At 43.7% G+C, this 12,484-nt stretch overlaps 1 protein-coding gene across 3 annotated transcripts in view; it reads right to left on the reverse strand.

Moving 5' to 3' along the window:
- The window catches only part of SLC39A8 (solute carrier family 39 member 8), a 67,620-nt gene extending 55,180 nt beyond the window's left edge, over window positions 1–12,440 (reverse strand). The window contains exons 1-2 of one of the 3 annotated variants that reach the window (XM_053922156.2): window positions 12,103–12,119; window positions 11,228–11,683 (exon numbers count right to left, since the gene is read on the reverse strand). In XM_053922156.2, the coding sequence (XP_053778131.1) occupies window positions 11,228–11,446 (219 nt within the window). In that variant the 5' untranslated portion in view covers window positions 11,447–11,683; window positions 12,103–12,119. The other 2 variants (XM_053922154.1, XM_071221264.1) reach the window with 2 other exon arrangements.
- Between the last annotated feature and the right edge of the window lie 44 nt (window positions 12,441–12,484).

Below are 12,484 nucleotides of genomic sequence, written 5' to 3' on the forward strand. Positions count from 1 at the left end.
GAAATAGCATGCAGAGGAAACTGTCGAAAACTATTCTGCGGCTCGAACTCTGGGAACGTGGGAAGAGGATGTTGTGACCAACATGATTAAGGAAACCAGGAAGAGAAACACATGGAGGATGATGGTCAGTTTGGTTTTAGACTTTTAAAGTTGCAACAGCTTTGGGACACCAAATGGAAATGATGAGAGGCGAGGCATAAGGACGTGGCTCTCTTCTGTAAGGAGGTAACAGCTAAGTGTGAGTGGAGTTCACCATCAGGAGGGAGTACAGAAGGGAGACAGAAGTTTCGGGAATACATATACAAGGGTGGGGAAAAAGGAGGTTTACAGCTGTGAGTACATGAAACAGAGTTTATGCTTTTATTATTCCTTATTAATTATTTCAGTATTTTTCCTATAAATAGATGTAAACCCACTTTTGCTCCACCCTGTATAATTTGTACAAAAGCAAGGAAAGGGAGCCAGAGAATGAGACAGCGAGATAAGCCCAAAACATAAGAAATAACCTAGGCCAGTAAAATGTAGGCAATGTCCACAGTTTTTTGCCTGCCCAAGACCAATCCCCACCATCCAGTAGCAGACCCCCTTAGGGCATGGGAGCCTCATATGAGGTTTAAGTGGGGCTGCCCAAGGAACAAATGAGCCAGACCTCTCCACTCTCTGGCAGAACTATTGAAGAACCCTTTTTCTATTAGGATTGCTCTAAGTCTGGAGTCTCCTTCATCCATTTTTCTCTACCGCATGAAAGAAGGTGAACTCTAAGTCGAGGAAGACAGGTTTCCAATTTCATCACTAGTCCCCTGGACACAGCTGTACCTAAAGCTGGTTCTGCCCTTGAGTCTTCTGTGAGTTACTTGAGCCAATGAATTCTTTTTATGACTTAAGCGAATTAGAGTTGTTTCTTTCGCATTCAAACGAAAGAGTCCTGATTGATATACAAAGTATTTAAAACACATTTTAAAGCTAACAAATGAATGCACCATCCAGAACCTATGAAAAAACAAAAAGATAAGTTTTTTTAATGTTAAAACTTTCTCTATTCTTCTTCCTTTTCTCAACACATGGGTTGTTTTCTCTACTTGGCTGTCTTGTCAAAGGTCACCCATTAAATAATACAAAACAATAGGGCCACCTGATCCTGTGCCCATTATGCCAACACCTTCACACCACACCAGAAATGAAACATGATCCCATTCAAAAGTCACCCCAGAAGTGGTTTCAAATTCTGTTTTGCCATATACTGTGCTTCGCAGAAGCTGAGCGGTTCACATTCCCAGTAAGGACACTGCTGGGTGGGGTTGTGTCCTCTTGTGTGGAGGTGCAGGGAAGGAGAAAATGCACCTCATAATGCATTTAGACTTGGTGACGATCAAAATCGGAATAAAACAGCAAACCTAGTCAGTTTTCTAGGTTGTCAGTAACTGAGCTACGCACTTTAAATTATATTATAAAGCCTCTAGCCAGAGGTGGACACAGGGTTGAAATCCTCATCTGAAAGAGTCCATCTACCCTCTTTCCTTTAGAGACGTCTCTGCCCTGCTCTGTCACATCTGTTGTTTTTCAGCAGTAACTACAACTACTTTCTGGAGTCTGCCATCCTTCCTCTGGCAAGTGATGGGCCTCCTGTACTTTGAAGAAGAATCCATCCAAAGTCTTTATCTACTTTGCTGTCAGGGAAGCCAGTTCCACATTCCCCTTACTCTCATTCATTTATTCATTCATCAAACACAGGTTGCTCACATCTTCTCTGGCTTAGGTAATCTGATAAGTACTGAAACGAAGACATAGTTCCATCCTCAATACACTCACCATTCAGTGGACAAAACATAGAGATACAAAACAGATGATTATAATACAATGTGGTAAGCAAAATAATAAAGTGCAAGGTATCATGAAGGAAGAGGGAGAAGGTCAGGGAAGGCTTCCTGAAGGAGGAGATATGTATGCTGAGTCTAAAATGTGAGTTCAGTACTTCTCATAGCTAGAGAGATAAGGCATAAGCCACAAAAACTAAGGCTGAAATCAGTAATGCAAGTAAGTATGTGATTAGTTGACAAATATTATAAGCAATAGTTATTATAAGAATTCTAGGAAGCACAGAAAAGCTATATGCTTAATGTATATAATCTCTTTTAATCCCCACATCAACTACTAAAGTAGATCTTAGGAAAAATCTAGTATGAAGAAATCCTACCTTAGGAAAAAGTAGATTGTTCGAGACTAAGCAACTTGTAAGTATTAAAGACAGAATTCAAACCAGTGTCATCTTATGTCATCTGACTTCTAAGCCAACACTCTTGCTGCTATACTCCTGTATTCTGGCCGGCAGAACAATGAAAAGAACACAAACAGCGAAAGAGAGAACCAGTTAGGCGCTGGCAAGGCACGTGGTTGTTGCCCCGTTAGTGACTTGAGTCATACAGTTAAACTACTCTTAGGCCATATTTAGCACCCCACTCGAAGAGAAACCTCAAAAACAATCAAACAATAGTCAATTCCAACATCAGTCAAGTTTTCTCACCACAGTGAGAATTAAAGAGTGCAAGATGGTTGTTATTCTTTGCTCCCCAATAAGCCCTTCTGTCCATCACCAAAGCAGAAATACCAGGCAGACACAACAACCACATTCAAGCAGTGGACAGCCGGGCACAACACCCTCTGCCACAGGCCCACGGCAGCTGGCATTGCTGCGAAGAACCCCACAGCAGGATCATCAAACCCAGAATACCGGGGGCGGGGGGTGCCATTTTAAATATTTTGCTTCCCTATTACTGTTTTAAACCCAGTATTTTTGAAGGTCAAGTGGAAAAACCAGCTTGCTGATTGATCCACCTGAACTACCATCACATATAACTGTATGTGATGAGACCCGTATAAACTGGCCATAGATTATTAGGACTGTATTAAGAAGAGGAAAAGGTAGAAACCCAAAATAATTATTTAATGAGAAAGAAACCTCTGGAATCCTGCTGAGCATACCTACCTTAGAATTTACTAATGCTAATACTAATAATATAATACCGTGTGCCTGGCACACAGTAAGACTCAGTAAATACTTGTTAAATGAATGGATGAGTAAATGAATGAATGAACCCCTCAACTCATCTTGAAAGTATCTTTCAGAATCAATTGCAAAACCAGTTGAAGATCATAGTAGCAATCTAAACAAAATTATGAAAAAGCAAAAGAAGTGCCAAAAGTGAAGGCCGCACGCACAAGAGTGTTTCAAATGTGGGACCAGCCAAAGATCACAAGAGGACAATTTAAATATTTAAATTTTAGAAGTTTAACAATTGAGAGGCCATTTCTGACCCAAAAAGGTGAACAGTCCCTTTGGGGGCAAGTGCACGATGTCATGACATCAGTGGCAGAAACGCTTCACACTGGCGACTGGAGCATTCGAGGCAGGACCGAGGGACGGAGGACGTCACTCTGAGGTCTGTTACTGATACAAAACGGAACTCCAGGACCTCGGTGACGAGGAACTACAGGGCCACCTCCAAGTCTCCTTGATACTGTGCGAAGTGTCTACCCACTGAATCACCTTCCGTTTTACCAAACTTCTCTTGACTGTTTTCCCTCTTAATTGTCTCTTCAAAGTTTATATTATTATTTTACCAAGATAAAGCATAATTTTCTAAGGTTTGAGCAGAGAACATTCTTTAAAAATGATCTCTACACTTAACAGGTGGCTAGTCAAGTGATCCCAACATTGTTTCCTAAGATCCATTTTCCTAGTTTTCCTTCAGATTTCTAACACTGCTTACTGACGCCACGCTGGTGCTGGTGCATCCTCACCCACAATGCGCATGCACACACATGCACTCGCACACTCACATTCACCCTCAAAACTCTTCCTTAAGAGGACACAAAAGTGCCTTTCCAATACATGCTTTAAGGAGAAAGATGCCGAGCCTTATGATACATTGTCAAGGGAAAAGGGATTACTCTGAAGCAATACGGACAGAATGAACCACCACTATAAATAGGGTTAGACAAAATGTAGAGGATGTGCTTCAAAATGGTAACGGTATTTATCTCAGGGTGACAAAATTAGGGGTGATTTTTATTTTTTCTGTTCTGCTCCTCTATATTTGCCAAAGTTTTAGACAATATACACCTATTTTTGTTTCAATTAGAAAAATAAAGTTAAATCATGGGGAGGGAAGGTTAAACCTCTTATCTTGGTTCCTCCAAACACAATGAAGACAAGCTGGAATTAGTGTTTAACTTTACTAAAGAAAACAAAAATTTTAAAGCAATTATACACTTTTAAAAAGAGGTTTACAAAGTTTTCTGATGTCACCACAGCTATTGACAAGTTTCTCGGCCTTATTCCATTCCATATTCAGTTTCTCAAGGCTCTTGCACCCCTAAAAGCATGGCATGGTATCAGAGTTGCCCCTAAAAGCATGACATGGTGTCAGAGCAGATACTCAGTCTGGACCCTTGACTTCCCAACCCTGACCTGCCCCCAGGTGGCAAGAGCCACCCTACTCTTTCCCACAGGCCTTCTCCTGTGTGCAGCCAAGACCAACGCCTGTAAAGCCTTGCCGCTCCCCAGGGGCCTCCCCCTCAGTGCCTCTGGGGATAAGGTGTGGAAGGCGTGCCTCTTCAGTTCAGGGCTGGGGCAGATGCCACAGGGATTGAGCTCATCCTGCAGAGCCACCTCATCACCGCATACAAGGGATGGCCTTGTCCATCACAGGCCCAACGATGTCTCAGTCCTCCAGCACACTGGCTCTCACAGTGTGGTCAAGGGAGCCCTGCGGTTACCCAGACCCTGCTGGAGAATATGCGAGGTCAGGATTGTTTTCCATAATACTAAGACCGCATTTTCCTTTTTCACTCTTATTATGTTATGAGTAACCAATGGATTTTTCCAGAGGCTATATGGCATATGTCACAATACAGTGAATGCAGAAGCATAAATGAGACTCAAATAAACCAGATATTAAAGAGATTTACCATCAAAGAGAAATTCATCATATAAGAGAATAAAAGAAAATGTCATTCTCTAAGAGAGAATTCATGTAAGTCACAGGAAAATCCACTTTGTGATTAGTAGTAGAAATACATTTGGAACCAGCAGGTGTTCAATCAATAAATACCTTAAAAACTGAACCAGAGAGGCAGAATTCTCCAAAAGGAGAATTGAGTGATTTGTAACTCTTCCACGGGCCATTTGCCAAAAGGATTCCTACCCTTCTAAACTAGTAGCACCTGCTGTCAATGGTGTTCATTGAACAATTAACCACATACAGCCTTGTAAGCTGTTTTATAATATTTTTCAGTGATTACTTAACTACAGCAGTTGGGCCTTGCATACTTTTCTCAGGTTGCCATTCTATTTCCTAATTAAAGTGTAAGCTCTCTGCGCGCAAGGACCATCGTCACCGGTGTAGTTTCCAGCGTCAGCGCTGTCCTCGTGCTGTGACTACACAGTGGAGCTGGATAAGCAGCTGATGATTAATAACTTCTACCCATACTTCCAAATCTGAGGTAACAGTTGTTCTGGCTACACAGGGTGTGATTTTTTCTAGCCCGCAGTTCAAAGCATCCACTATAGTACATGTTTACAGTTGCCTGAGGTTCTACCACTTACTACGTGACATTGGTCAAGTGACTTAACCTCTTTGTATCTCATTTTTCCCATGTGCAAAATGGAGATAACAACGGTACATTTATCATAAAATTTGTTGCATATCAAATATGATAATACAAATAAACTGGTTAAAAGTTATATCGCATAGACAAAGTCCAACTATCTCTTGCTATAATTATTTGTGTTACGCACGAAGAGCCCAGGCGACTCCTGGGTAGTGAGCGGGTGAAGGTGCAGGCTTGGGAGTTTGATGTGGAAAGAGTGAAGGCCATTTTCCTGCATAGATCCCAATCGTGCCTGACGTGGATGCAAAATGACCTCCTGACATCTGTGCAGATAGAGATCGGAACAAAACCAACTCCATCTCTGGATCTCGGATTCCATTTCATTTTTAAGTGCCATGCTGTGACCTTTGACCAGCTGCACTATCTTTAGCAAGCATATCAAAGCTTTCTGGATGATGATGTTCCATGTTCCATAAAGCGTAGCCATAAATATTTTTGTTAGTAACAGCTGAAATGGCATAACTAAGATAAGATAAATATCAAACTGGTAATAGTATCAATTATAAGCAATCATCTATCATAATGCCACCAGGAGGTATTGGCCCTGCCACTATGGCATTCTCTGTCCCTTTGTCTTGTAAATTATTAGTACCTGAATTATACTATTAAAAAAAAGTACTGTAGCAGGGGGTCCCTTAGTGAAGAATAATTTGCGCAGACTGCAGGGTCGTCTTTTCTTCTCCAATCTTCCCCTGAGTAAACTGCCCTATAATAAGTTCTATAATATTCCATGGAGTAGCCCGCTTTGTTTTACGGTCTGAAGTTACCTTCCCCTATGGTGGCCATTACACCTTTTCTCCACCATCGGACATCATCACAGTGAAATGACTCACGAGTATCCCTCATGTTCCCAAAACGCCCTGCAAGCAATGACTGCACTGTACACAGTCGACCTAAGTGAGAGTGACAGAACAGATCAGAACAGGTCCATTGTCGTGAAGCAAAAATGACCAAAGACCCAAGTGCAACCTCAGCTTTCTGTCCCACCTTTCTGTCCCACTCTTCTAGTTTCTCACCTCAACACGCAGCCTAGAAGGCATTCGTAGAAGGTGTATCCTCGCCATTTCTCAGAACATAAAGACACAAAAAGACCAGATGCTCTTTCGCTGCTCTGTTCATGGTCCATGCTTCCCTGAACCCCCCTCATCTAATCCACCATCACCCCCACGCCAGGAAAAAGTACAGTAGATAACAGCAAGCTATACACACAACGTTTGTGTGATGACCCCAACACACACACACACACACCTTCTGTTTGCTGCATACCATTAGCCTGGCCATCCAGTGAAATGAACCAAGAGTTACCTCACTGCCTCTCCCTCTGGCATCATCGGGCCAGAAGCTAGTGAAGGAGATTCTAACAACAGTTAAAGGACAATAGCAGGCAAAAGACTGAAGCAAAAAATATTTACTCGGGGCTCTTTTGCCTGCTCTTCCTGGAGAAGGCAGAGCCTTTATGCCAACTCCTGGCTGTCTCCAGGTTCAAGCAATCATTACGTCTCACTCGTGCAAACCACTGCGTTTCCTCCTTAGTTCGCACCCTGACCCACTCCAACACTTCTCATACTCTCAGGAAGATACATTTTCGGAAAAGTCAAGTCTGATCCAATTCCACTTTCGTTCGTAATTCTTTAATTAGACATATCATTCTATCATGCATTATAGTTGCATGTGCCTATGTCATACCTCCTCCAATAAACTGTAAAGTCATGTGAGGGCCCAAGTTATCTTACTCACATTAAGCAATTTTAATTCATTCATTCAAAATACATATAATGAATACATGTTATATACCAGGCAATACACTAGCCCCTAGAGAGAAAAGTTAAGTCATTCCCTTTAATTTGTTTAAAATCATAGAGGTAAGGAAGTGGGGAGATTGCAACCATATAAACAAAAAATTGTAATACATACTAAATTATTTACATATTGTAATATAATTGCAACATGTAATATTTTAGAACTGCAAAGGCATTGATTCATGTAGGATCACATAGAAGGGGTTCTTACTAAACCTTTGAGCAGGCCAAGAAAGGCTTCTCTGAAAAAGTTATGTCTAAACTACTACCTGAAGCATGAGCAGGTGTATATGGAAAACCAGGAAGTATAGGCAGTCCATTAAGACTGGAGTAGTGGCAAAGGAGAAGGCTTGAGAAATATTCAGGGACCAGATCACGAAAGCGCCAAGCCACAGTAAAGCGTTTGAAATTTATCTTGAAAGAATTTAATTGTTTTACTAAGATGACTGATATGATCAGATTTGTACCTTAAAATGATCACTCTAAGTAGAGTACAGTAGTCATTCAAAATATTTGTTAAACACAGGAATAGTTAAGTGTCATTAGCATAATAAGAAAATATGTCAGTTATTCCAAAAGGGAGAGAAAACAGCCTATGAGTGCTGGCTGTAATGCCCTGGGAAGGTTTTATGCAGAAGTAGTGGCAAAGGATAGCCGGGCAGTTAAAGGTGTAGGATTTCAATAGGGCAATTCAAGAAAAGAAGGACATTCCAGTAGGAAACATGAAGCACGCAAGGAAGATAACAAGCTAAGAAGTAGTTGAGCAAAATATAGGGTGAATTCACAGAAAGGCAAACAGTTCCATTTAGTGAGTGCTAGGTCTGGGTGGGTAGACTGCTCAGTGTCTACCTTAAGGTGCAGGGCCTTGAATGCCAGGCTCAAGGTCTAGACTTCACCAGCAGAGCAGCTTTGCAGGGAGAGAGGCGTATTCCAAGTATTGCTTTCGGAAGACTGAATATAATTTAAAAGATGTGTACCAACAAGGTGCAGGCAAGCAAGTGAAAAAGAACAAAAGATGCAGGAAATATGCTGCAAGATATGTATGAAGGAAAAAAGAGCGTTGAGAGCGAGAAGCAAAGTGTGAAGTTGAGTGACGGAGTGAAACAAAGGTTGCCTCATAGGCAAAACTACCACAGCCAGTCCCACTTCTCCAAACCCCAACAACACTCCTGGCCCTCCGATTTATTCGAATTAGTTTAGTATGATAATTTGGAGAACAAGGATATCCTTTTTTATTGAGCTGTTTAATCAGCATCTACAGTAAGAACTTAGAGTGAGGTGTTTCGAAGAGGAAATGAAAAGAAAAGAACATCTGAAGAGAAAGGAACTTCTGAATAAACAAGCACTGAGGCCATTTTTATATCCCCTAAATTAATCGCCCAAGATATGCATTCAGTGGGGCTTCCCTGTGTGTTGTATGGAACTCCCTGACACAGGTCAGACTGACGCCCATCGCCTCCCAGACCCACTGAACCAAAAGAGCTCCCTCTTCTCACTGCTTGAGTCGCCGCTTCCACCTGCTCTGGGTACCCACATAGCCATGAAGCAAAACAATAAACTCAGTTGTTCTATTGTCATCAGTTTGAACTTAGGTCACTTCGGTCTCCCAAAGCAACAAGTTGATTTAATAGTACTTAGGAATACTTTAAGAATATTGGAAAACCTTCCAAATTCTCCAACAAACATCCAGAGTACAGTCGTCTACGACCTGAGAAAAGCTGACCTAACAAATATCACAAACCTCATCCAAAGGAACAATGTCCTTTGTGAATAGATCTCAGAGAAAATTCAATAAATCCCTGATTCATAGAAATAAGTTCTATTTTCTGGGTCTTTTTCAAAGTCAGAAAATCAAGCTTCTCACAACAGGCCAGTACATTGTTTATTCTACTTTGTTACAGGTGAGGAAACTCCAGTTGCATTCTTTAAAGTATGCAGGTATTAGCGGCCCTAAATTTTGCCCCAAATTGGGTGGTTTCCTGCTAGCAAATTAATAGAGTCTTCTGGAATCTCTTTCATTTGTTGTCATTTCGTTTGATGATTGTTGTTTTCATCAGGACGTTTTAGAACATCAAACTGTTGTTTATTAGGCCTGGTTAAGTGATATATTGTCCTTGGCTTCCCTTATTTCCAAAGTAATTATGGATTTCTTCCTGTCTCTTTTCGATGCCCACAGAGGCCACAATGGATGTAGTTAAATATGCAAATATGAGAATGAGAAAGGGTATCAATTATATATAATTCATCAACTGAGGAATCCTACTTACAAAAGGGGAAACACATTGGTAATAAACTTAACCAATTTTTCAAAATAATTTACACATATTTTTCAGTGTCTTTGCCAAGGAGTGGCTCAGGGATCTTTTGTCTCTTTATAATTTGTCAACTCTCCAGACACTGCAAGGTAAGGAGATAACGTACGTCAAAACAATGTGTGGGCTACAGATTTGCAGCTGCAAGTCAAGCCCCAAGCTTCTTTCCAAGCATGTGACCACTCCTACTCCTACCTAGAAATACCTTAGCTCAGCTGTTCCCCCTACTTGAAGAAATTGCAACTAGACAGAAAATACTTAGGAAGTTGTTTGCTTTGTTTTCTTTTCCAAAATATCAATATGTATGTGGGAATTTCGGTTTTGCCAACGTATTTCTTAGACATTAAATCAAATGTTTAATTAAATCATGCCAGAGCTAAAACTGCAGTTTATTAAAGAACCTGAAGAAGTGAAACACAAAACCATCCCTTCTAGTTAAAGGGAGGTCACCCTCTGATACCCCACAGCATCGGAAGTTCTCCTTGAGTGTAGTATGTTTGCATTGAGGTCAGATATTTCTAACAAAAAGAATGTCCACCTGTCTATAATGTTCTTAGCAAGGAGTCCACCTGATTCAAGTTTCCCTAACGGTAATCTAAAGTCAGATACATTAGGAGATGCTAAATTTCCCAGAGTGGAGTATAGTGTGCAGCATTTCCCACACATCTCGGACCACAAAAACTTTTTGTAACACAAACTAACGTGGGCCAGCAATGAAGAACAATATGGGAAATGTTACTCACTGCTATTCATCATCAGTTCTCTCTGGAACAAGAACAGAAGGGGAAAACGTCAAGCACTGAGTTAACACTTTCAAAAAGTGGGGAGGAGTTTGGGGAGGATGCACTAAGCACACTTTGCCTACTCCAGAATTCTAAGAAATAAAATATGTATTGTGTAAATAACAATCTAGAATATCCGTTTCGAAGTTTACTAACAGGTATAATCTTAATTGTTCTGGGTACAGTAAGTCCCTTCGGGTCTAAATGCCTCGTGTAACGTACACAGGACAGGCAGAGCCACGTTACATCTCCTTGGCAGTTGTTCCCCACCAAGCAACTGTTAACAAGGACGGCGTGCGAGCGGCTCGTTATTTTTGCTGGGAAGATTTAAGTGCGCCATTCCTACCTTTAAATAAAACTCTGCATTTCCTAAGGTGCTTCCCGCCTTAACTGCTTCATAAACTTTTCTGTAAAATCCTATATTCACAAGCGTCTGATCGCTCAGCTCATCAGGCATAGAGCTGCAATTTCGGGCTTCCTGAACCCGCACCAGCCCTCTCGCCCCGGCTAAGGAGCCGGGTCTGGTGAAAATCAAGTGCCACCAGTCACCGCCGCATACTCGAAAAACGTAAAGAAATCCTTTCCCCCGCACTTTCCCCACGAAAACAGCGCTCAGGTACAAACGGGCGCCGCTGGGCAGCCCCAGCAGGAAAGCGCGCGGTACCTGGTTGAAGTGCAGCTGCGCGAGCTGCGGGGCGCCCTGCGCGGTGGCGGCTCCCAGCTGCTGCAGCAGGTGCCCGAGCTGCACCGCCGACAGGCTCCGATTCGCGCCGAACACGCTCAGCACATCTTCGCTGAAGGCGAGCCCGGGCCCCGCCGCAGCCCCTCCGAGGCCCGCCGCCGCCAGCAGCAGGATCCGGGCCACCGCCTGGCCGGGGGCCATCCTGGCCGGGGCTGTCCCTTGCGGGCCCTACGCGGGCTGAAGCGCACCGGCGTCGGTGCCCGAGGGCGCGCGGTTCAGGCGTCGGCGCCCGGCTGAGTCAGCGGTGGCACGGGGCGCCCCTGGTTCTCCAGCGCCTTCGAAAGAGCAGCAGCCGGCGATCTGCGGAGCATTGAAGTGGAGGTGCAGCTGGGGGTGTGGAGCGATAGGCAGAGCGGGCGCCGGGGCCTCCTGGGGAGCCTGAGATAAAGAGGACAAAGGGGGAAAGATAAAGGCCACCGGGTCACTCGCCGGCCGGACCCCGGAGCACTGCGAGGCCGGAGCCCTCGAACACCCGGCCGGGCGCGGGGCCAGCTGCCCCGTAGCCGGGTTTGTAAATGTCCCAGGATTTGCTTACAGTGAGGTGACACAGGCTCCTCCCGGATATAAAGCTCTAAACCACCGCCAGTTCTTAGGGATTAAAACTGCACTTGCTGTGGAAACCCATCTCCTCTTCCTGTCTTTCTGCCGGATTCCCTCCGAGCAAACTTAAGAGGGTTGGGACGTGCCGTCCCTTCGGGCGTCCTGGGGTGTGAGCGCCTAAATGGGACTTCCCGATCCCAGATCTCTGCTCCAGGCAAGCTAGTAGGGAGGACTGAGTTAGACTGCTAACCTCTCACCTCGCCTGTCTGTTTGTTTCTGCCCACCCTGCACCCTTTCAGATAAGAGGAGGATGACCCTGTCCCCGCCTCTGCAGCACGTGGTGACACACTCCCCCCGCCTGAACTCCCGCGCGCGTCCACGCCGGGGCGCCTGGCCGCCGGCCTTTCCTCCTCTCTCGCATTCCCAGCCTCCGCTCAGCCTGCTGTCCATCCCTCCCCCTCCCCCCACTCCAGGGGATTACCTTAAAGACACATCCACGTCGGTGACTCCTAGCCTTCTTTCTGCTCTCCACGGTCTCTTTGTTACCTTGATGAAACCAGCTTCCTGGAATAGAGTCTGGAACCCCTTGCATTGTCTAAGGTATTAGCAAGAATTTTTTTTTTTTTTTTTGGTCTTCTT

The sequence above is a fragment of the Desmodus rotundus genome, chromosome 4 (assembly GCF_022682495.2).
Source record: "Desmodus rotundus isolate HL8 chromosome 4, HLdesRot8A.1, whole genome shotgun sequence".
In the NCBI taxonomy this organism is placed as follows: domain Eukaryota; kingdom Metazoa; phylum Chordata; class Mammalia; order Chiroptera; family Phyllostomidae; genus Desmodus; species Desmodus rotundus.